This window comes from Harpegnathos saltator, unplaced genomic scaffold, assembly GCF_003227715.2.
Source record: "Harpegnathos saltator strain DR-91 unplaced genomic scaffold, Hsal_v8.6 scaffold96, whole genome shotgun sequence".
Lineage (NCBI taxonomy): Eukaryota > Metazoa > Arthropoda > Insecta > Hymenoptera > Formicidae > Harpegnathos > Harpegnathos saltator.
Window position 1 is genome coordinate 1,312,117 of NW_020230724.1, and position 26,085 is coordinate 1,338,201.

Below are 26,085 nucleotides of genomic sequence, written 5' to 3' on the forward strand. Positions count from 1 at the left end.
CTGCAATATCTTGAACAATTGACCGAGAATGTACTGCTCGCGCAACAATTTCTGACGGTCCCTCACGGTATTCGCGACGACTAGTTCCAACGCTTCGGATTTGTTCTGCTCGTTCTCTAAGCCGGCTATGAAGTACACGATGTCCTGCAACAAGCTAGTGACGGCCCTCCGCTCGTTGTGCGAGATCGTTCCCTTCTCCAGCTTGCTGCTCATGGCCGTCAGCACCTTGCAGGCGTCATTAGCGAAATCTAAATCGCGCACTTCGACTGGCGACACGGACCTCAAGGCGAAGGCCTCTTTGTCTTCCTTGCTGATCGCGCAGCCCACCTTTAAGAAGCAATCGAGCACGTCCGAGAGAGAAAATTTATATACCTGCTATTCCAGATTCATAAATCTCTTTTACGATCTCTAACGTGAATTATGATCGTCAAATATGCACATATGGATGCACATAGATACCTTCGACATCACAGGCTTCTCGTCGTCCTTATCGATTGGCACGCTCGTCGAATGGACCCAAGTGTTGGTGCATATATGATGTAATCTAACAAAGGACGACTGCGGAACGAGACTGTCGCCTCGCGTCAACGTCGTCGGGTCTAATTCGAACAGGGAGCTAATCTCGTTGCTGTGTGGCACCGATACTAATCTGTAGACTGGTCCAGGTGGATCTGTTAAACACCCACACCGCACCTCATGATACAATTAGAATCGTGCGTAATATTAAATAATAAACCAAACATAACACCAATTTGTGGTAAGACAAAAGCGTTTTCTATTAAAATATAAATTTTGGAATATGGAAGATAAGCCTTAAATCTTGGCGGAGAAAATCAACCTTGAATGATGAAACGCAAGATGAGATTATTTTGAAAAAAAAAAAAACCTCGCTCTGGAGAGCTTCATGCACAATTAATCCCGAAACACATATTTGTATACCATACCGCGCTTGCCTTTTACAGGTTCCCGCGGCTCGTCCGTATCAATCTCAGCAGCGAGATACTGGCCGGTCGCTAAATGCTTAAATCTGAAGAGTGAATTCCAATGGCCAGCACCTCCTCTACACGGATCGTGTTGCACCACCTGCCATCGAAAGAAATTGCTCGTGAAAAGCTGAAGAAGCGAAAACGATTCCCATTCAAAGATCTGAAATGTCGAAGCTTTTCATGAAACGGATTTTAGGAAGCAGAATTAATATCGCTCGAATATTCGAACGTTAAAATATTCACACTTCGAAACCACGTTATCCGATATAACACCTCGAAACTCCGGAAATTCGAGACTGCGAAGCTTCGAACATAATCCCCAGCTTTGTTATCACCTCGACTTCCCACAGGGCCTTGCTGCTAGTGGCGGCGGTGGCGCTGGTCCTGCCGGTAGTCCTCAGAAATACGTGCTGCTTCTTCTTGTACTCGTCCATCGTGAGGAACTTCTCCTGCTCGGCGTGGAACAGCCGCACGACGTCGCCACCCTTGAGGATCTCCTCCTGATTCTCCCGGTGCTCCATGAAGAGAGTCACCTTCCACGAGGTGGACGAGTTCACGACATTCACCTCCTTGCAGCCGGGATTGTCGCTCAGCTCATAGTTGGCGGCCACATGGAGACCCTGTCGACCCGCGTTCACCGGCTCCATGATCACCTTGTCGCCGACGACCACGCTGTCGCCGTCGCTGCGCAACTTGTAGAACGGCATTATGTAAAGCCACGAGCCCTCGTTGCCGTTCGCGTCCAGATAGACCCGCATCGCGTTCTTCTCCAGCAAGGCCGGCAGCCTCTTGTTCACCGTCAGGAATTTGTTGGACTTGAGATGCAGCAACTGCGACGCGAGAGGAGAAAAAGATTCATAGCGTGGGCAAGCGAAACCGCACGGAATGCGGATAGACGTGACGAGGGGGAGATGTGTGCGACGGAGCACGCACTCATTATTGGGTCCTGCCTTAATGAATTATGCACTTGCGCCTCATGTAGTCATGTAATTCACGCAGGCGGGCGGGCTCGCGTTATCCCGTCGAATCCATTTCTACGAGCTATGATCAGTCAAATTAAGCGGAGTATTCGATAATGTATGGTGTGCGATATTTGATCCCAGCTAACGGCGGGCTTGCGATCGCAGTCGACGCAACTCGTGCGACACATTTCACAAGCGACCAAGGAGCCTTGGACCTTGTGAAAGGTGAGAATGCATCGGCGATATAATAATACATCGCAACAGAAATTAATCGAACGCCCGACGGCGTTACCGGCCGCTGCGGCCGGCGACGCGATTTGCAAGAAACGCGCTCTTGAACGCTTCTGCGAGCGAAACTTCAGCTCGAAAAGCAGCCGCGGCAGCCGAGTCGCTCGAACTCGAGCGACTCTTTTCACTCACGTCAGGGTGAATCCTCCGCTCCGAATGTGCCGAGTGCGAATCCTTCCACTCGGTCTAACGTACTTCGCCGTCAGAGAAGTAACTTCGCTCTCGCATGGCGTCAGGATTATAATTTTGAGTGGCGAGATATTTCCGCTGCAGCTTCGAGTGAAGTCTCGCGCAGGAGTTGGTAATTCAGCAAGGGCTTAAGGCCATCACACACAAATGAACGTAAGCAGCAAAGAAACTAACCGCAATCGCAATCAATTATTCTCGTAAGTTTAAAAATGGCGTCCTTAAATTTCGATTGCGATCGGTCGATTTGCCTGCTACTTACGTCTTACTACCTAAGTTCGTTTGTGTGTGATGGCCTTTATTGCGTGTTCTCTACAGGCAGCCAGATGGATCATGGCGATGGATCGATCAACCAAACAGTTTTTATGGCCGCTTTGCAAAAAAGGGCGTCAAGGGGGTAAAGAGCGCTCCCCTAAGCGGTATTGATGAATCTATTATTATTATATTTGCAACACACCGCGCGGCCCCTTTTGCGTTGGAAGAATACGCGGTCAGGCGTGAAGAAACGCTCAAGATACACTTTAATAAATAATCTCTACTCGGAGAATAACTTTTTTGTTCTCCAAAGAGCAGCGAGGGATTATTTTTCCTTACCTGCACGACGTTGCCGTACGACACCACGCTGCCGAGTAGTTTCTTGTTTTCAGTCTCATTTTGCTTCTTCTCGATCTCGGCCGCATGCTGCGATCAAAGCGAGCCACATTGAATCGCCGTGTGCGTGATCGCGAGGGTGACATCGTTGCGCAGCCGGCGACAAAGAAGTCGCAACACTTTGCAACTCGACGAGTTTCAAAAACGACTGAAAATCGTCCGACCGTCCGCGCGCGCGCCCCAGCAATTCTCGTCTATTTCAAAGCGCGTCGAAGGGGGGAAGGGTGTCGCAGGTTTTTTTGCCGCCGGCTCGATCGGAATGTATCCCGAGTGACGAAGGTAGAGTGCTTTGAGAGATTCGCGATGTCTCTGATGGTTTAACTCTATCGCAGCGAACGCGAAACGCTCACTCGATTTCGCCGAGATGCGCGCCAAGCACGCTTCGTTGACCTTTCGTTCTTTTCGTCATTTCGAAGGTTGCTTTGCGCCGAAGACATAATCAGGCGATCTTCGTACATGACGAAAAGTTTGTGACTGAATAATCAAAGCAGTAGACCGGTCGCATCATAAGAACCGGTTTGATATCCCCTATCTGTGGATATTCGATTACACGCGTTATCATGCGCGTTTATTGCTCGTCGAGCGTGTCGCGTACGAATAAAACACCGTACGAGATTTCGGTTGGAAGCGAAGACCGAGTGTGTTCTCTGAGTTAAACTGAGATAAACCGACGGTATTAATACGGCGGTTTCTGCAACTTACGTGGAGCCTCTTGAGCAGGACGGCGTCTGTGCCGGAGCTCGCGCTTTGTTTCGCCGCCTTCCAGAACTGCTTTTGAGCGGAGTACCGGTTCATAGGACATATCTTGAAGAGGCAATCTACAAGAAGCAACGATCGCTATCGTCCAAGACCTTTATCATGCCCGTCCGCTGGGTACACTTCGCGATAGCAGGTCGCTTTGCAAGAGTTACACGCCGAGCCGCTGACAACTTTCCGCCGCGATATGTCCTCGTTAGTGAAAATTAATTATAATATTGTGAATTACCTCTGAATTTCTTCGGTGGGTTCGACAGGTCTCCAGCTTCGGGACATACCACACACCTGTCGTCGACCAACCTGGAAGCAATTATATACACATTACCAAGTGGGTAATGCGACACGCGAACAGATTCGCGAGAATAACAATATATGATATCAGCTCGATTGCAGGGAATAAAACACTATCCAAATTTTCATTATACTTTCTCCCTTCTCATTCGTGTCCTTCGCTTTTTCATAAAAAAAAAAAAACTGTGAGGAAAAGGTTAATATATCTCACTAGTATCACAATCATTTAAATATAATCTCTTAAAATTTAAAATTACATCAAAGTTATAGTAATTGTAGCTGTTATCAAAATTTTAATCGTAATTCCGCCAACATTTCCTAAGAAAAAAATTAGTAAAAATATCCGTATAACGTTATTATTATCAACCCAACGTTAGCGCTAGGTGATTCTAAACATAATCCTTTCACTGCAATTTCAGTGCAATTACAGCCTCAAATACCAACCGTTTTTCCTTCACTTTTCCTCGTTGTATTTTCTCATAGATCGGCGTAGCCGATCCGACGCATAAAATTACCACGTATTTTAGAGCGTCCCGATCCACAATGAGTGTAATAAGCCTGTAGCACTTTGCTTCTCAAGTCCTATAATTTCTGATAAAATGCGCCTTCCGCGTTGCCTAACAGCTGGAATCTGGCCAGCCGGCTCGCTTAAAGTTTAAGGATTACGATTTCAGGCAGCAGCGGCGAACGCGCTTTTAGCCGAAAATCACGTGTCATACTTCACACGTCGCGCTTAGAGCGAAATGCTAGAAGCTCATCACACCTATTGTGGAATCAGAACTAAGCAAATACATCACGCCCTCTCGAGAGAGACGCGCAACCTCGCGTGTCCCGAGGCTACCCGCGCTTATCTCGCAACAACCAAGCGCGATCGCGCATTGTCATATTACGATAATACGAAATAAGACATTTTTCGCTCGTTTATCGCGCGCGTTATCCTCCATCCTCCGGCCTCTCCATCTCCCTCCTCTTTCTCCTCTCTATCTTGTCATTCTTTCTCTTTACCGCCGCTGCTCCGATCGCATCATCAGTACATTAAGCGTGTACATCAGTATATTAAGCGCGATAATACGCGAAACTTCGGCGTGATAGGGATACAATGACCACACCTCCGCTCTCGCATCTCGACAGTGCAAAGCCGATATTGCGGGCAAGCCATCGTTAAATAAGTGCAGTGGTCCAGGCGGAGAGCAACGACGGGGTTCGGGTCGATATCGCAGGCAGGCTCTCTCTCTCTCTCTCTCTCTCTCTCTCTCTCTCTCTCTCTCTCTCTCTCGCAGTCTTGCCCGGTGGCTCTAAAGCATCGCGCAAGACGAGAACGCTCTCTCTCTCTCTCTCTCTCCCTCTCTCTCTCTCTCTCTCTCTCTCGCTTTGCTTGGATGAGATTTATTTTAGAAGGAAATATCTCGAGGAAATCTGTACGCGATACACGCGATCGCGCCGCGCCTGCACACGTGGTTGTCTCTATTTTCACACACTGTACCTGTCCTGACGATTAGAATTTCGATCTCAGGTCGCCGACGTTTCGCGGCGGCGGCGGCGGCGGTTTTATCCTCAAACTGTTCGCGCGCGTTTTCCTCGTAATCGTTCGACGGAGGAAGCTGCTGCTCGTTGAACGCGCGAGAAACGTCGGCAGGCGCGGCGTGGCTTCATTTCGCGGCGACACACACGGCGACTCGCAACTCCGAGAGCGCGAGCTATTGATCCAGGTATATCTCGAATTAATGGAGCACGCAGAGAGATAGTCCCACGTGCCGCGTGCATAATATGATTAAACTTCACGCGCAGCGAGTGACCGGAGGAGGGAGGGCGGGCACGTGGGCAAAAACAGGCGGCTGAAATTTTGACAGTTGCACGAAACCGCCCAGCCACGCGCGCCTTAAAAGCCTTAAAAGCCTTAAAAGCCTTAAAAGCGAGATGGATCAGCGTCGCGGCCCGCGCGAGCACAGCTGCCGGAAAGCTGCCGGTGGGCGCGATAATCGGGGTGCTCCCGCGATTCAATATCGAGTGCAAGCCGACAGAGATATCGTCTCCTCGCTCGTCCTTATCTCGCGCGAGCTAATAATTAAGATAACGCCGCGCCGGTGGAACCGGAGTCACGTGCCGTGTTATAGCGTTTTGTTATTTATTGAACCGAACGTGTGCCCGAACGTGCTCCTGCGCGTTTCCGCGCGTTCGACAAAGCGCGGAATCGACGCGCGCGGCTTACGATCTCCCTCGAGCTGTCACATTTGTCACACGCGGTGACATGGACTGGCATTTGCCACTTGCCGCTCGTTCACGATCGATTTCATCGTGAATTCGTCATAAATTACGGCGACTGGCTGCGCTTTCCGTCGTCGTCGTCGTCAGACGTGTCCTACCCGCGAATTAATCACGTGTCCTGACAAGCGGCGCTGCGAGTACAGGCTGTCAGGCTGCCTGGTGACGCATAAAGCTTTCGCCTACGTGCACAGGTCAGGTCAAACTGGACGAGGAAGTCCCCTGCCATTTTACGAACAACTGCGTAAAATTTGGGATCAATTTAATCGACAAATTTCCCATCGAAGCAGATCGGCGACTGATCGCGTACTTCAATTTTTACGCGTTTGTTTTTTTTCTTTTTATTTCTTTCTTGTACAGCTGGACACCTAATCAGACACGCGTCCACAGGCATCGTCGTCATAGCTTATCTATCGCACAGCATGTGATCGTTCACCGATCTGTTTTTTAATCGGAAACTCAACATTTTGCGTATAAAATAGCAACATTTTGCGTTCGCAAAATAGCAAAGGAATTTTTTGCTCGATACGACCTAACACGTACACGAAAGCTGTGTATGTATCGTTAGACAACCTGTGCAAGTTCTCTCCTTGCCTGACTCGCTAACAAGATTGCGATTAGGCTGCTCGTTGCAGAGGTAAGCTCCTTTCGCCGCATTAGAGCCTGGCGAAAACATTACTCACGCTACCTCCGAATCCGCAATCCGCGCGAAGCGTCGCGACTGCTGCGTTATTAACGATTCCGTCAATTCCGGCTGCGTTATTAACGACAGAGATGAGTGTGACCAATTGTGTACGTGTATGTGTGTTTGTGTACGTTCGAAATACAAAGTACTAATGTACTCGGTTAAAGCGTACCAGTAAAATCATTTTTTTATTGGAATTATTCCTTGTTGAATTCTTTTTCTGTCCAAGTCGGTAATTTAACGAGTTTTACTGCGTTGCAACGTTATACTCCGAAATGAACCATCAGTCACAACATTTCAGTGAAGAAATGTACTTCGATTATATCTCAGGGAGCAAACATATTCGCTAATGAGACACAGCGCACACCGACGAAGATCGGCAAACAAGAATTTTGCCCGATCGATCTTCATTTTCGCGAGAAAGCGCGGAAATTGCGTTACACGCGCTTTTACCCGTCCCGCAACGCGGGTGAAGTCGGCGATAAATGTAATATCGCGCGCGCTCGAAGTGAGGACGAGCGTGGGGTGAGAAATTTTTCAAAAATATTTATAATTCGTTTTATTCCACAAATATATTTTACACCGCCGCGCGGATGTGCTCGCCCGCAACCGCGTCGCGAGGCTTCGCTAGTTATTAATCGCGCGAGCGTTCCTCTCTCCGCTTCTTTTATTTCCCGCGATCGTACAATCAACGTTTTATCGATCTTCCGGCCGCGCGGCGGTTGGGCGCGCGACGGACATTGAGTGTCGCGCGGCGCACGACGGAATATTGCACGCGGGAATACTTTCCGGCGGAGCTCGTCGAAATAGCAGATCGATCGTGCGACACTCCGATAAAACGAAGCGCGCTCCGGCCGTCCAACTCGACGAAGAATCTCGATCTGATGGGCAAACGCACACACGGGCCGTTTGCACACAGTCGCATGCGTGCGTGCGTACGTGCGTGCGTGCGTGCGTGCGTGCGGCATGTAGCCGCAGATTCGCGTATGTACTTGACGTGATTAACGGCAACGCTTCGTACATTGTAATTAACGCCGCTTTGCGCCACTTCTACGAAGCCGCCGCCGCCGCCGCCGCCGCCGCCGCCGTCGCAGTTACGATGAGGAAAGCGCGAATTCGGTTCATCTTATGTAACGGGTCAAGTGGTGCGAGATACTCGGTGCCCTCCTTTAATCATCTGCGAGTAAAATCTCTTTTTGCTTCTCCCCTCCCCCCCTCTCTCTCTCTCTCTCTGTCTCTCTCTCTGGTTCGCTCCCGATTGGAAGCGAGAGAAGATGCATCCTCGCTGAGATGAGAGCGTTCGCGAAACCGACGCGTTATCTCTCGCATCTCCGAGTGGCGGATCCTCCGGGATGAACCGCGAAAGCGGATGGCGATTTATTCACACGGGGCGGGACTGCGGCGCTCGCTCGTGCGCTACTCGGAACTCGAGTGCGCACATGTGCCCCGTGAATATTATAAACAGCGCGAAAACGCGAGCCGGAGGGCGACCTCCGTCGCGCCGCGTTTCGCGCTCGACATCCTCCTCCTCCTCCTCCTCCTCCTCCTCGAGAAATTTATTTCCGCGCCCGAGATATCCGCCCGCGCGCGGGCGTATTAATATACCGTATGGAAATACTCATCGGCCGTGAAATATTGCGGTGTAATTTCAGCGAAGCTTCGCGCGCGCGACAATATTAATACGGCAAAGACGGTCGTAATTATCACACCGAGCGAAAGAATACAACACACGCTCTTGGCGTGCCGCGCGAGAAAAAAGGAGAGCAGAGTAGACGAAGAAAGAAGAGAGAGAGACAGGAAGAGAGAGAAGGCGCGCCAGAAATAGCCGTTTCAACGGACGATACATCCTCCCCAGGAAAGGCAGGTTATAATTCAGAATATTATTTAGTTCAGAAGACGCTACACGTGACGGCTATAGGACGGCAAAATCCGATATTGTTATTTCTAGCGACACGTCGTGTCATCGTCGTCGTCGTCGTCGTCGTCGTCGTCGTCTGCATCGAGCGCAGCTGGTATTACAAGAGGATATCACGTCGTTGTCGTAGTTGTTGCTCTGTGTTTGTTGTTGGAGTATCAGAAATGAAGCGGAAGACGAGACAACTCGAGCGTGCGCAAAATCGCAGATATAAAAATATAAATTCTTTAGACAGGGCTGTCGTGCCGCGACGTCGTGCTCCACGATATCCCCTCGTGTCCCTCTTTTCTCTGCGGAGCGATTAAATAGACGGAAGAAAACAAGGAAGAAAGAGAAAGGACCGAAAAGTCACAGGAGCTCCCCGCGAGTCCCGTCGTCGTGCATAACTTATTCGTCCCTATCCCCCCGGCTCTTCTCCTCCTCCTCCTCCTCCTCCTCTCTAGCGCGAAAATCGGAATTCTCGGTGTCGGTGGTGTGTTATTAATATTAAAATCAAAAATTATCGAATCGAAAGTTTTATCATAATAAAACATGCATGATCGGAAATTTATGGGCGATAAATTATTCGTGTATAATCGAGACTTCCTATTAATTCATTTATTATTACATTTTCCTGGTGATGTGCAAACAAGCATTACCTCTTTCTCTCTCTCTCTCTCTCTCTCTTTTTTGCACGTTCGTTTTCACAGCTGTAATTTCGACTCTCGTCGTTATCAACGCGCACAACACGCGCAGATTCCGGCCGGAATTCCTACCTAGAAATATCGCAAACATCCGTTCTCGCGCGCGCGCGCGCGAGTGTAATATGAAGACACATTAAATTGCAATAACGCACAAAGCGGCGCGAGCACAGGCGCGCCGAGAAATCTGCACCGCGCGCATTCCCGTGGCGTCGATAAAAGGCTCCGTAACGTACACGTGATATTCGTAAATTTCGTTCAAAACCGTTTCCGTGTTTACGTCATTATGATGCGCGCGATAAACGATAACGCGTAGCTCGCTGTGAGCTTTTTTTATCAATATCCGATACATAGCCGCGCGCACTGAGCCGGGAGAGCGAGAGAGGCGGCGAACGCGCGGCGGCGCGCCGGATGATCGATGAAATTATTAAACACAATTGCGCGAATTTACGGCGCGAGCTCGCCGGCGCTAATTACTTTCGCGCCCGGTTCCGGGCCCGACCGCCGCTTTTCCGGCGGCTGCCATTCGCCCGCGCGGACATTAATTACGGTCCTTTCATCCGAGACCGGCGAGTTTACCGCGCCGGTTGTTCCGCGACGGGAATGACAAGAGCGCGGAATTGGGGATGCCGTGCGGCGCAGAATATAGGAATTGGATTCCGTCAACAACACAACGGCGCGACGCGATGCGATGCGACTGATGTCGGCCGTGACGAGGATGTAACGGCGCATAATCTCATCACGTTATCTGCGTTCGCTCGCACGCTAATGCACGCGGCTGCACGACGACTCTAATAATACGCGGACGCTGGCGAGAGCACGCAAATCGGCTGTGCGGCGACAGAAAGATCTCGGCTCGTGTAACCGCGCATGAGCAGCGCGAAAATTCAGCGAGGCGAGAAGTAATGTGTAATCTGTGTTACTGTGCCGCAAACACTCGTCTGAAAATTGGGTTACACTGAAACTCACTCGAGTTAATTGAGAGCAATTAACCGGGTAAGGAACCCTTCTACAATTAGGTAGTCTGTCCTGCGGCCGAATTTTCGTCTGATCGCCAGGTAACAGAAAACTCGGTTGCACCGACGGAATATCTACGGTCAAATTTGGAAGGAAACTCTCGCCAGCGAGAGCAATCGGGAAAAAAATATACTTAATTTTGAACGTGCCCGAAAAATTCCAGACATCTCGTAATTTAATGTCCTGTATGAGAAAAAGGAAAATGTTGGTTGTGTAACTGATAGAGATCAGACGAGGAAACATCGTTCGTTGGTACATTCCCGGGTGGAAAGTTTGTATGAAAATTTTCCCGTTCCTGCGACCGAATTTCCCGACCACTCCCTGTTTGTCTCAAACGACGGAAAGTTCAGACAACGCTGTTGTTTTTCCCGTGAACGCGTGACGTTCGCCATGCTCCAGGAAATACCGCGGAGAATACTCAACAGCGAGTGTATTCGGATCCGCGTATAAATTTCGCGTTATCATTCGCGGATCACCGCGATTCTCCAAATTGCGAACTCGTAAGGAAACCTCAGCTCATCAAAGCCGTAAGAGCCAGATCTAATTACTGATCGCACTTGCATAACGTTTATATTATTTGTAATGTAAACGCAGGTATAAGTACACACTCTGTAAAATCAATATCTGAACGCTTGGGGCACGTATCTCGATCATCCTTGGCTCGTGTTACCGAATGGGAGCCGAACGGTAACGAGAATTCTGTGTGACATCTCTGTTAGCACGACCGAAAACATTCGTATAAACATTCGGTTGCGTTGAAGTTCGGTTAACGCATTGACGCTATAATATCGCGTCTCGCCAATTTACCAGTACAAAACCACTCGCGTGTAACAAATTAAACATATAACCGACCGAAGAGACCCGAGATAAAACAAGTGGGAAAATTCACCGCGCATCGCACAGATTTACCGCATAATTGTTGATTTAAACCTAGGGTCGAGCATTGACACAATCAGCGCGGCAGTCAAAGTGTTAAGATCATTGAGGACGATTGTCCGAGTGGAAATCGCCCACGGGAATTTTTCTTCTTCTACAATTTCGTCTGGTTGGGTCGAAATTTCGGGCCTGAACCCTTCTCGAGCCGAATTGCCTGACATTTATAAATTCTGGACAAATGAAGGTTTAATTAATCCGGAAATGGAAGTCCCACTCAGCGCCTATGAGCGGCAGAAAATTCGCAACTTGCCGGTTCCTAAGAAGAGCTCTCGGCGAAGTTGTAGATCAAATAGAGTGAAGACAGATCGATATAGGCTTCGGAGTATTAAATTAGACGGAATATCGATGCCGTAAGTAGCATGAAAATGAGAGAAAAGTATATGATATTTGGAACTATAATGATATAGTAACTAAATTATAGTCCGAAATATCATATTTATAGTAAATATTACCACAATATGATTTATAGTAAATATTTACAGATTCATAGTAAATATTACCATAATATCGGTAATAATTATGATATAGACATAGTATAACCATCCATATAATATTTTTACTAAGAATTATAGTAAGTTAAACTAAAATTATTGTATGGATACAAATATAAAATGGTAGGTAAAGTAACTCTTTTATATAGTCAATGTTACCAGAATATTTGCTAAACGATGACAGATGTAACTATATGAATATTAAAGCTCACTATATCTGCGAATGAGAAATCGCGATATATGTGGTAAAAGTAACTAAACAATTATTTAAGACAATCATTGACTATATATGTGTGTTTGTTCTACTATATTTTGCAGGTTCCACTATACTATATAACTATAAAAATATGCTTGACGCCAAGATGAACTATAAAATATAGTGAGATTATAGTTAATTCAACTATATTTTTCTATCAGTGCGGGAGCTGCGCTTTCAGTCGCACGGAGCCGAGAGCTCCGTTTCCCACGTGCATGTCGAATTAAACGGCGCGGCAGCTTGCCGCAGCATCGCTGTCACGTCGCAAACTTCTTGCGTCCCGCGAAATTGCGACAAATAACGCGGCGCGGGAGAAACAGTCGCGGCTGAGGTGTAACAATCGCGCCAGGTTATACCGTCGCATTACCGACTAAACGTCGCGGACGGTTCACGCCGCGCGCTTGAGACAGCCGTGCAGTGGGTTGCTCAGACAATACCGGAATGAACGCGCATTCGCTGTAACGATGCATGATAATGATTTATGGCGATCGTATTAAGATATATATGAAGAGACGTAATCTCTCCCGACGAGCTCCAGAGCAAACTGGTTTAGACCCGAAGCTGGGACATTAGTCGATGGTCGTCGCACCCGACGCGACGTCCTGACGTCCCGAAATTAATCGGCGACGCCAAAGACGAAGAACGTCGCCTCCTCGGCCGATTTTGCCGAGCGCAAAATCCAATTTCGACGCGACGATGCAATCCTTGCCGTCTACGCGAGCCGATCCTCGCGTGGCTTACATAACGCTTGCATCGCGCAGTCTACGGCGTCGTAATTATTGCGAGACGCAGGCTCGCGGTTTGCAAAAATCTACGATCCCGCCGCGTGTCGGCGGAGAGAGGGAGGGACAGAGAAGGAGCGAGTATCGAGACACAACGCTATCAGCAGAATGCGAGTCCTTTCACGGAGCGCACCACACATGTCTCTGAATTATTACACCGATGGCCGGGCGCCAACTTGCGATTTATGGCAATGGCCGCATAGCTAGTAGCTGTGGTGTGAGACCGTATCGCCGTGTATGCAAAGTTTAGGGCCGCTGTTCTCTCTCTCTCTCTCTCTCTCTCTCTCTCTCTCTCTCTTGCTCGAAGTTCGCGCAACTCGAACGCATCGCTTAATGAGCAGCTTTGCGGCCGGAAAATAAGGGCGATCCCCGTCGCGGCTCGCGGGAATAATTGAGCCTCTGGAAATAAACGTCGTCGGTCCACGTCGTGGAGAATCCCGGGTAATTGGGCATAATCGCGGATAACTCATGGCCGAGGGCGAGAGAGAGAGAGAAGAGAGAGAGAGAGAGAGAGAGGGGGGGGGGGTATATGTGATTATCACCGGCGTTTCGCGCGCCGACGCGTTTACAGGGCCGCAAATTGGGCGCTCGTTTCTTCCTCTTTTTGTTTTCCTCTCGTCATGCAGAGCTCCGCTCGGCGGATTCAACATTCACGCTCTCCCGTCCGATCGATCTTCACACGCGGCGGCGTGTACTTACGTCGTGACGGCAATTAAGAGGAGTGAAAGGCGGCACATGCAAGGCGCAAGGCGTACCGTCGTTGCGTGTTTTGCATACACGATCACGAGATCGTGGTGGATCTAAACGTTCGGCGGGATTTCAGAAGCCGCGCGGTGAAGGAGAACACTCCCCTCGTGTGTGAGGACTTGAGCGTACTCGGGTACAAACACACCTCGACACCTCGTATTTATAACTGGACACGAGAAGAACGTAAATCCAGAAGCTCGCTCAAAGAGCGGGATAAATTAAATCGACGAGTGCGGATAAATCCAGCTGCGCTCTCGCGTTCGCTCGTACGGACCATCGGTCGGTCTTGAAAATACAAATTGTTGCGTCTAAAACTGTTTTTCATCGCAACGAGGACGTACTGCGATACCGCGTTTCTCTCAATAATCGGGTTCGGCGATTCCCACCAGATCTCTGCTTCATTCTGTATTATACTCTCTATTTATACTCTCTAATATTCATTATTAATTATAATTAGCGTCATGATCTCTGCAATATATCGGTGTTATACAAATGTATCTCTAATAAATCTCTGTAATATTACAGCGTAAATATATTACGATAGCAATACGCCATTTCAGGACTATTCAGAACATTCAGGACTCTTGGGAGCGCTGATGAAGCGAATTGTCGATTTCTTTTCTATCGAGGAGTCTCGTTTGCCCTATGAGCAAATTGTGGACAGACGAATGCCGAGTGAATTTCATAGAAATTCGCACTTTGGAGTGCCAATTACTTTAGAGACGTGTCTTTTGTCCTGTTTCCGCGGATACGCGCGCTCGTCGCGGGTGGATATTTATCCGGGTGCTCACTTTTTCCCTCTTCGCGGCATCAAAGGACCACCGGCGATAAAACACGAGGTTGCTGCCTCTGAAAGCGTGCGCGAATTATGATGCTCGTGAAGCAGCCCGTACGAGCAGACCCCAGAAGCGCAAATTTGCAAAGTCTGAAAATACGCCGTGTTTTCGAGAACATACCCGATACCCGATGATCGATTGAAGGGGCGAGAGGAATAATAATCAAGATAACACGTTACGCAAGAAGAAGCTGAATGTTCAAAGAGAGACGCTTCATCTCCTAAATTTAATTTATTTATCTCCCCCGGACTATTTATCTGAAAATTTCGCCTAAAAGATCGGAGGAGATAAATATAAATTGTAAAATATTTGGCCTAAAATTCAATATTTTCTAATATTTCGTCTAAAATCTTAATTTTTTAATTTATTCGTCTTCAAGTTTGTCATTTTTAATAATATCATAATTCTTCCTCCACAAAATATATAACGTTCACCTGAGCCCACTTTTTCCTCCTCGACTATACGAGAGAGTCTTCGTTCCGCGTCGCGGACGATCGCGAAGTTTTATGCACGCGCGGAACTTTCTTCGCAGTCGGCTGAATTTCCGTAAACGATTATCTGCGATTATTTTCTCCAAGCAGGATTCTGTGTGTGAGAGGAGGCAACACCTGTGTGGCCTCCTCTCTCATCGATCTACCATGATATTTTTCTCGCGCGGAGAAAGGTGAGTGCAGGCGGGGGACAAGATTCGCGGTACTATTATCAATCGAGAGACGGTATCTCGAAGCTAGATAAGGCGCCTACAAACAACACTCGACGCAACACAGAAGCCAAAGAGAGAAAAGCACAAACGACGTCATCGCGGGTTCTATCCTGCGAAAGGCTTTGTATAACACCGAGTAAACACATGCGACGAAAACTCGGCCGGTCACGAGTCTGATACAAAGAATGCTCAAATATGGCCTACTTTGCATTAAATGCGCGCACGGTTAGTCGAGTGTCGCGGTGTATTTACGCCGCTATGCAAATCCACCTGGATAAGACTAAAGGCAACCGTGACACACGCACACCGCGAGATAGAGACTTAAAGAGACAAAAAAAGAAATGTCAAAGCGTTACAGCGCACACAATCTTACATTATTATCCGTTTACGTCGACATTGATAAAAACTCGTGAAAATCATCGAGGGCTATAAATAACAGCCGCGGATACTACAAACATAGCTTCCACGACGACGCGCTTTTATACCAGTCACTAGCGTGCCACTGCGCTGGTGGTGGTAGCTAGTAAAAAAGTAGCTAGTAAAAAAAAAAAGTCGCCATGCATTTTAAATCACTGACGAGCTAGCGACCTGCTCTCTCTCTCTCTCTCTCTCTCTCTCTGTCCGCTCGATTCAGCTGTCCGTTAGTTCGCTAAGCCTAGTTAAAATATTCGAGCGAGCCGCATTAGAGTGCCGCAGCGCACCATCCGTCCGCCGTTTGTCACGTTGAAAATCCCTCCATCGAGAGTATTCTCGTATCTCAAGTCAAAAACACCGGTAACTTCCTAGCTTAATAGCGAAATTACAACGACACAGAGAGCGGCAACGTTACTTGATCGAATATTTTCGCGAGCATTGAGTGAATCGTCTCTGTCTCTCTCTCTCTCCCCCTCCTGTTCTGCCCTAACAACTCCATCGTTTCTCTAAAAATCACCCAAACCCGACAGCAGAATTCACGGTAAGCGAATGGCTCGGAGGAAGCGTCGCGTGCGAGCCGCGTTACGGAGATAACAATCGTCGTATTCGTATCAGCGGAGCGCGATCGACATGCGTATGCGCGGTCGTCACCACGGGCGCAATTCGCTCCGATCACACACACACACACACACACACACATGCCTCGTAATCGGGGCAAGATCGGGGATATATCGGCTCGCAGGTAGGTAGATATTTTAACACCGGCGTAAAACACGCGCGTACCCTTTGGAGGGAAAAATCTGCGCACGTCGTCACATTACAAAGAGATATCTCGCCTTATTAGCCGGCCGTGTGACGTCGGTCGACGACGGGGGTTCATCAGTGCGCGGGTAATACATCCACACGAGCAGTCACGACGTTGCTAAAGTCGGATGAAATAATTGCTCATCGATCGCCGTCGTGCCTCTCTCGCTCTTTCTCTCCTCCGCACTCTCTCTCTCTCTCTCTCTCTCTCTCTCTCTCTCTCTCTCTCTCTCTCTCTCTCCCCCTCTCTCTGTCTCTCCCTTATACGCAGATGCGAATTTAATAATACGCCGCCTGCGAAACCCGTATTGACGCAAGAGACGGGAGAGCGTATCGCTTTAACAACGTTCACTATATCGCGCGACGCGGAAGAAACTTAACACCAGATGCGACCTCTCGCAGACGACGGAAATGAAAAGTTCTGCAGTCGACGCTATTATGCGCGCGTCGTTATCATAAATTTCCGTGAAATCTCCCGCGCCCGCAGTCCGCAGCAGCACGGGGAACGGGCGGCCGGGCGGGCTGCGGTTGAAAAATGTCAAAGTGCGATCGAGGGTAGAGAGACGGCCGCGAGTCCCTCACTTTCAACGTCCGGGAGGAGAACTTAGCACCTTAGGGTGCGGGACCACTCCTCCTCCTGGCCGACGCGAGCGAAACTCCGCGGCGCGATAACGCTTTTTCTACGAGCGCGTGCTGCTCGTAACGCGCATTTATCCACCGTGCGATGTTTGCCGTCACACACGCGCGAAATGTGCTAGTCGGAAATGCGAATCCGCGGAAATCGAAGGAGATCGCGGCGGCACGAGAGAAGTAAAAAGCGTCGCTCCGTCGCTTCGTAGAGCGCACTGATGAAAAAGTGAAATACGTAATGCTTGAAATATCTTTTCGCGATATTCTCCTGCTTGAATGTCAGATGTGAAACTAGCCGGTTTTAAATGCCAAGTTCAATGATATTAAATCCAAGCGACGCTAATCTCGAGACCTATTTTCTCGAGCGTACCTGTTAGCCTAACGATATTTAAAGTTCCGGCCGAGATCACTCGATGTCAAATATGAGCTAATAATATAATTAAGCGACGAATATCGGTATCGACGTGAAAGGAGGAAAAGAAATATGTATATGAATTCGTTCGAGAGTGAAACTCGAGACTTCGTCGTCAAGCGTGAGAGCCGGCAGGATGCTTAACGCATCAGACGCGTGTAAAGCGCAGAGCGAGGAAAGCGTAGGCTTCCTGCCGAATCAGTGCGTGACGAATAAACAAGAAGCATAATCCCCCTTCTGTGCGCGGCACTTGTTGCGTGAAAAAAGGGTTGCACTTTGATACAAATCTAGCACGAGCTCGGCGAGCGACCGCTTACACCGCGCTGAAAATCGCGCGGCAAGATCGAGATACGACACGTCTACGCGAATAGCGTATGCACGAGCGTAATAACTTAATGTTATGCGATTATTATTGTTTACATGACGATAGCGCGATGCATTATCAGGCGGCACGAGAGAGAGAGTCACTTCCGGTGAAAACCCCCCGTAATCAACTACGGCGAGACTACGTTCTAGCGTGTGCGTGTCAACATTATGCCACCATTAACTTTTAATACGATATTTCCGAAGGACAGAAAACCCTCACCATTGTGTACACACACGCGGAAAAGTTCGCTCGGCAAAACTTATGCGCGTTTGCGGAAATCAGACAGATATTAATAAACACCTGCGAAGACGCCTCGTCAACACTCATCGTTCGCTGTCGCAGAGCGAAGAGCGTCAATATCCAATCTTTTTCAAGCATGTTTGCTTGAGCAGAATCAATAATTTATACACTCGCGGAATTTTGTGAAACTCTGCAAATTTCGTGAGATGTGGAAACACCAATGAGAGATGCAACCCCACGTTTAACGCGGACAAAGTACACGCAATGAGCACGACGTGTTAAAGCACGACGTTAATAAATTTGCTCAATTATTCTCACACAATCTTTTATCAAGGACACTGACAGCAATTAACAGCAATTAATTTATAAATTCATACATAGTTGCTCGGTCGTGAATCGACATTACTCGCATGAATTACATGCAAATAATGAATAATTAGAAATTCGAAAAAAGATAATGAATAATTAAAGATTTCATTGTTATTATTATTACTGTTATTCTCGTTATTTGCAGAATTACGGATACGTGAAATAATGATGGAAAATAAAGTCCGATTTTAATTGCGACTGGCGCATTTCCTCACACCCAGTAAATTATACAAGAAACGATTAAACGATTTTATTGCGAACGATTATTTGCGAAATACGATACAATATGACGGAAGTAGGAAACAATTGAATACTTGGGAATATACGATATATCGCTGCCCGTGTTCTCGTATCCTGCCTCGTGTCCTTCGTCCTGCCTCTTACGATTCAGGCGAATCATTCCGGCTATCCATCGTGGTCTCATCAAAATTTTTAATAATAAAAAATAATAAAAAGTAAGATATTATGAGGAAGGAAGGTCTTTTTTTACTTACGCGTTTATCTATCCTTTATCAGGTTCTCTGTTGGGTTTCTATTAGGTTTCGTTTCTATCTAGTTATTTAATATTTGCTACTTACATTCTATCTGCTGAGTTGTATACATTTGGTTACACCAAACTTTCGCACAGATACGAAACGATCGGAAAACATTAACGACATATCAATTAACGTCGCGCTGACGACAGCGCACTTGAACATTTCAATCGCCGACAGGAATTTAATAACTAATCCAGCGACACGCATCGCTGCGTATACGCATGCCGCTCGCGGGTGTGATACGCAATGACTCGGTCACGAAAAGGTACGCGAGATTAGCGAAACAATCAGCAGCAGTATCCCGCCCGACAACAAAAAATGCGTAAACTGGCGAGCGAAAAATAAATCATAACAATTGCATTCACAAAAATATCGCGCACCTTCAAGATGTCATCGAAGTTGGCAGGGCCGTATGTAACGCTAATTCCGCCCGCAGCACTCGGCGATCGATACACAATCGCTAATTAACGTTGCGTTTCCGATCGACTGGTGTTTCCGCGCGGAACTATACATCGACGACGACAACCACGAGCTGATTCCAGAACGGAATACAGGATGCAGGATTGCTTTCTCATCCTTTTGAAATCTCATCAAAATTTTTAATAATAAAAAATAATAAAAAGTAAAATATTATGAGGAAGGAAAGTCTTTCTTTCTTCTTACGCGTTTGTCTATCCTTTATCAGGTTCTCTATTGGGTTTCTATTAGGTTTCGTTTCTATCAAGTTATTTAACATTTGCTTCTTAGATTCTATCTGTTGAGTTATGTAATTAATGTACCGCTTATTAATAGATTAAGAGCTTAGAATAAATGTAGCAGAGCATTGAGATAAGCAAATATTAAATAATCCTGCAACCCTTCTTCAAGATCTTATTTATGTTTCTCTTTACCAGGGTAAAGACAATAAGAAATTATTCGTTAAGCATTAAAAATGGAACAATAGCTTGTACACATAATGTATTTCGGGATATTTTATCTGTCTTTTGAATAGGATGGAATTCACAGGGTTAATATAAAATAAAAAATTTGACTCGAGCATTCACTTATCCGCGCAGTCATTTTTCACGTAATAATGTACAAGTATTATAAACAATATTACAAGATCATAAAAGAGCCAAAACGGGAAAATTTTTAACGACGCCCTGAGGGGAAAGTCGGTATCCTTGGAAAAAACGGAGGACTACGGAAATGATAGTCGTCGGTATCCTCGAATAGAGAAGATACAAACAATGCAGACAGATAAATATTTAAATATCTAAGGTCAAAGACGCGCGTGGAAAGCAAGTAAGCTAGATTTCACAAGCGCCGGTCTGGCTTCCCGCGAGCGAGCCGAGCGTTGCGAACTATTGAGATAGACTCTGGCTGCTTGAATTTCTCGCCGGCTCGAACAACGGCTCAAACAACGACGAGGTTTCCACGAATCTAGATTGGCTCGAAGACTCGAAAACACGACGAAGCAGCTGAACGAAAATCTACGAAGAATTTGTCGCAGTAAATAATCACGCCCTGTAACATGGAACGCGTTGAATCGCGTTGCACCGATTTCGCCGATCAAATCGGCTCCGTTCAAAGTCGAGGACTCGACCGTTAATCGCGCCGCGGCCGCAATTCATCTCTGTCAAGTATAACATTATACTGTATCGTATGAAAAATGCGTGTTTTCGCTATTAAAAAAAAAAGAAGAGAAAATTGTCGACGAGAGCATGATAATATCTCAATTACGACTGACTCGCGAGATTCAGCCGTGTGACCGAGTTCTCTCTTTGATGTCTCGGCTGCGTCTGCTAACGTCTGTCCGGATTCTCTTCGGGAAGGTAAATACCGGGTGGCAAAGTGCCTCGTCGTCCGTTTCTCCCGAGTGCAGAGCCGAAGAGTATGAAAATATACCGTTCGCGTGTTACGACTCGCGCGCGCAAAACAGAGCCAGCGCGCCGCGACGCGATTAAATACACCTGAGGGGATCTTCCTTTCTCCTTCTCTTTCTTCGGAGAGAAAGAGAAAGATCCCCCCCCGGCGCTCGCCTCGCTCTTTCTCTCACTTACCCCAACGTGGAGAGGAAGCCGGACACATTTCCCTCGGCGTAGAGGCTGACGATATCGCCGAGGTGGAGGAAGCTCGCCGACCCTAAAAGCTCGCCCATCTCGATGCCGTCCTCAGGATCTCCCTCGGCGCCTCAAATTCCGAGAAACTCCCGTTGGCCGCTTCAGCCGAGTGAATTATTCATGGCTGTAGCTGCAAGTGAAAATAAACAATCATTAGGGGAGATCGGAGAGAGAGGCGACTTACTGGCACTTTTGCGACGGATTAACGGAAGCGCCTCCGGCCGGATTACGCAATGGAAAAAACTACGCGCGTCAACGATACACAACTTCTTTCCACTTTGCCGGCCGACCACGTTGACAGGTGACGCTTGTGCGACCGATGAAACATCGGCGAGATATAGTCGAGAGAAGCAAAGTGCGCTTTCCGCCTCCTCCCTGCCCCTCTATCGATTGACTGTACAACTGCATCCGACTCGGTCGGATGCACTTGCGCGGTGAGAAATCGTTCGGCAAGTCTATTAATAGCTTCCGCTCGCGCGAATCTAAAAATTCGCGCACGCCGAGCGGGGCAGCAGGCCGAGCGGAAACGAATCGGCATGAATATAACGCACGACGCGGCAAAGTATAGCCGTGAAATAAATATTGCAAATATACGTATATTCATACAAACATATCAAGTTCAAGCTCCGATCGCAGGTCGTCGTCGATTCTCCGCGACGAAGAAACGAAGGAAGTCGGGTCGCGGAGAACTATATTTTCGAATAAACGTATATATATCTCGCAGATGTTTGTTCGGCAATATATTGGCACGATGCTTCGAAGAATAAAAAAAGATCTAGCGGTGCATTGCTGCGAATTTCTCGACGAGACGCATCTCGAGAGACGTTTTTCCAGTATCGCGGCTTCTCATCTCTCGGCTCGCGCGAGTTTGAATTCGCGGACAGCGAGAAATCCGCTTGACTTGACGCTTCGCGTTGACACAGACGGAGAGGAAAATCTTAGCGCTGGGTCTTCGGCAAGTGTCGATCTACTAGACAGCTAGGCGATCACGCAGATCAACATGAAGATTTATTCGCACGCGCCCTCACGATTAGCAGTCAACTGAACCGTACGACTCGGCTATTGTTTATTCATCGTGCTCGCGTTTCGCAGAGACGCTCAGACGAGCTCGATGAAACGTTCGCCGCACATATGAGCGGTCACGCGAACGTATAGTGTACAGCGAAGAATTCGCATGATCGAATAGCTCGCAATCGCAAATCCTGCGCGGAAAACTCGAAATATCGCCGAGAAACCGTCGTCGTCGTCGTCGTCGTCGTCGTCGTCGTCGTCGTCGTCGTGCGCGCGCAAAATATTTCTGCCCTCGCGCGGAGGAAACACGAAGAACTCCCCCCCCCCACGGCTCGCTTGTTGTCCCGTCAGATCTATTAGACGGATAACTTCATCCAGCAATTTGCGTGGTGGCACTATTGAGCAATTAAGTCTCGTTCGCTCGGCGATTACGCGGTGCAGCGGCGCGCCCGGCTTCTATATGCGGCAACGCGAAGCGTCAAGTCGCGGATTCTTCGCCGTCGTCGTCAGACCGTATTCAAACTCGCGAGCTGGAAACCGGAAAACGTCTCTTCGAAATTCGCAGCGATGCACCGCTACATTTTTATTCTTCGAAGCATCGTGCCTATCGTCGAACAAATATCTGCGAGATATATACCATGTTATATCCATGCCTCTCGCAAGAGAGAATGTGGAATCTCTCTCACCCGAGTCGGAATCGTCCGGTAGCAATCTGCTGACAAGTCGCGCGCTACAGCGTCTCGGATAAATTCACCTGCTGCATCCGAGTGTCTTCGATCGGGCAAAGAGAGAGAGAGAGAGAGAGAGAGGGGGAGGAGACTTTATTGGAACTACCCTTTAGATTAAACTGACCCTTAACCTTAGCGTCCGCGTAAACAACAAACCAAGCGACGGGTGAGTGCAACCGCCGGTCAGCAAGTGCAGCTTTGCGGAAGAAATCGATGAGTCGAGTGCCTCGACGCCGACGACCATTTCATACGAGATCAGAACGCGATGTAGATCTCGCGGGAGGGGAACGACGCTGATAATTAGACGCCTCGGGCGAGCCGAGCGTCCGCTCACACAAAAGACTTATCTCCTCACGTCGGCGCGCGCGTGCGAGGCGCAATCTCGCTCGCTGCACGTGAACGCCGAGACGCGAAATTTCCGTTTCAAGGCGGAACTCTGAAATGACAGTGAAAATAGGCACTGTGTATATATCTAGATGAGCGGCTGCACAACACACAACACGGTAGCACGCCCCCCCCTCTCTCTCTCTCTCTCTCTCTCACACACACACACACACAGAGAGAGAGAGAGAGAGAGCTACCGGCTGCTCTTACGTGGCTACACACGTTACCTCATTCACGGACGTACGCGCGAGAGACGCGCTGCTTTTAGATTCTCATTCATAGAAAAGCGCCGGCTGAAAGATTCACGACTGTCTCTCAGGCCGGTAGCGTGATGAAGGAGTAAATAAATCGCGCGGCCGTTCACGGAGGGAAGCGTTAACGAGCGTTCCCGATGCGTGCCAAGGAGATTCCCTGACGATGCGCGAATTATTAATAGCTCCCGGACGTGACAGAGAGATCGCAAGGTGGCGGGGAACGCTGTTCCGCTTTCGTTTGGTCGTTGTCTGTTTTTATCGGCTCTGCGGTATCCGCGATCGATCATCGCACGTTTGCAATTGTCCGCGGACAAGCATTCACGGAGAACGGCCCGCCGATCTCGGCCTCGCTTCGCGACGTTCTCGCCAAGATTCGCGAATGAAAATCTCCGCAAGTCTCGCAAATCCCGCGATTTTTTCTCGCGTACGTTCTCTCACGGGAGAAAACCGGCTCGACGCAGAATCAACGGCGGAGCTAGACGCATTGACATTCAAAAGGTACATATCGAGGGAACAGCGTACGCGTTTGCGGAACAAACAGATCGGTTCGTGCGAGTGCCAAGCGATGAACCCGCTAGATAACTTCGCGGTCAGTTATTGTACCAGCGGCGCGATTCTTTAACTCGTTATTGGATCTCTACGGTATACAAAAGCTGCGCAACGATAACGAAACTGTCGTTGACTCCACTAACGAGTTAAAGAATCCCACCACAGCGCAACTATTCGAGATGGAGTTCATTAAAACGTCATATCGATGATAATCGCGCGCCGTGCACGATTCTCCTTTTCTCTCCGCTTTTCCGCCCCGTTCCGCCGACCGATCGTTATCGTCGGAAAACCTCCGCGCCGGGAAAACACACTAAAATGTTATTTTAACAATCGCTGCCGCACGCGGGTGACACGCAGCGCGCAACGCGATACACGAGAATCCTTTCAACCATGCGATGAAATACATGAAATGCACGTCGGCGCGAGCAAATTTCACATGAAAATTCGCTGCTCTCTCTCTCTCTCTCTCTCTCTCTCTCTCTCTCTCTTTTTCATTCACTCGACTGGCGCAGGCAATTGCGTCTCGTCTTACATTGCCGGGATCGAACGATCGAGAGCGGACGAATTAACTCGGATCGCGAGTCGCGTTCAATTGCCTCGTTTATTTATTTACCGCTCTCGATCTTCCGATATAAACGCCGCTCGCCGCTCATTTCTTTCTGAAAAGCAATTTCAAAGCGTCTCGGCAGAACTAACTCGGCCTCTCTCTCTCTCTCTCTCTCTCTCTCTCTCTCTCTCTCTCTCTCTCTCTCTCTCTCTCTCTCTCTCTCTCTCTTCCGCCTTCTCCCGCGCTCGTTTCGGCCGCTATCGACGCCGAAATTCCCGATTGCGAAACGACTAATTTCTTCCGCGAGGATGTCGAGGCGAGCGACGTTGCGCGGAAAGAGCGCCCTCTCGCGCGTGATGGACTCGCCGCGGACAATAAACCGCCAATTGACTATCAATATCGCTTAATGAAACCGTATCGATGCAGCGCGATACGGGGGCATGCAATTCTATCCACTCCGCCGCTATTCAACACGCACACGCCGAACAAAACGGCGCTATTAAACGGCGACATCTAATATGATCCCGGGCACGCATCGCGCAGCGCGTATACCGACACACACACACACACACACACATACGCACGCACCAGATACATAGCACACAGCGACACGCAACGACGGCCGCGAGGAGACAGTCATCGTGTCGAAGTAATCGACTGATTTTCCTGCTAGGGAAGAAGTTTCCCTTCCGCATCAACGTCGGCGAAGTTCCCCCCGTGCGTTCGCGCGGCGGGGAACTCCGCAATGTTCCCGGCCGTTTACGAAGGCGGGTCTCGATCTTCGGAGCAGCGTTTAACGCGAACGCATTCTCGCTACGGGAAAAAAATAGAGCGTCTGTCTGTGCGTCCCGGCGATCCGCCGGCTAAGTAAACGCGTCATTAGACCTGACTCAATCACGCTACGGGGAATTACAAGCCGGATCGGCGGCTCTCTGCGATTTGTCCTTTTTCATCCTTTCATCCAGCCGCAGCGTTCTCGCACAAATGTATCTGCTCCGGACTCGAAAGAATGAAAGAGACAGACAGCTGGGATCTCTCGTTTTTCAAAAACCCCGAGGTCACGAGCGTCCTCCTGATGTAATCGCGGCAATTACTGTTACAGCTCGTTCGCTGTAACTGACAAGTGGAAACGAGGAAACTCTCGGCGCGTGTGTGACTTTTTAAAAAACGAAGAGCCCATTGTGCTTCGCGACGGATGCTGCGAGAATGGCTCAGATGGGGGCCATTTCGACAAGCTCGCGCGCGTCGTTCCTCCTCCACGTCGATCGGCGAGATTCAAGTCGAGAGGAAGCTCGCGTGTCTCGCGCG

At 48.6% G+C, this 26,085-nt stretch overlaps 1 protein-coding gene across 11 annotated transcripts in view; it reads right to left on the reverse strand.

The window, feature by feature from the left end:
- LOC105190557 (Inositol 1,4,5,-trisphosphate receptor) overlaps window positions 1-26,085 on the reverse strand; it is a 48,526-nt gene that overhangs the window by 16,867 nt on the left and 5,574 nt on the right. For 7 of the 11 annotated variants that reach the window (XM_025307804.1, XM_025307798.1, XM_025307803.1 and 4 more), the window contains exons 2-9: window positions 21,245-21,434; window positions 4,059-4,129; window positions 3,776-3,891; window positions 3,017-3,103; window positions 1,322-1,816; window positions 945-1,146; window positions 460-671; window positions 1-327 (exon numbers count right to left, since the gene is read on the reverse strand). In XM_025307804.1, the coding sequence (XP_025163589.1) occupies window positions 1-327; window positions 460-671; window positions 945-1,146; window positions 1,322-1,816; window positions 3,017-3,103; window positions 3,776-3,891; window positions 4,059-4,129; window positions 21,245-21,342 (1,608 nt within the window). In that variant the 5' untranslated portion in view covers window positions 21,343-21,434. The remainder of the gene's footprint in view (window positions 328-459; window positions 672-944; window positions 1,147-1,321; window positions 1,817-3,016; window positions 3,104-3,775; window positions 3,892-4,058; window positions 4,130-21,244; window positions 21,435-26,085) is intronic. The other 4 variants (XM_025307805.1, XM_011153340.3, XM_025307800.1 and 1 more) reach the window with 3 other exon arrangements.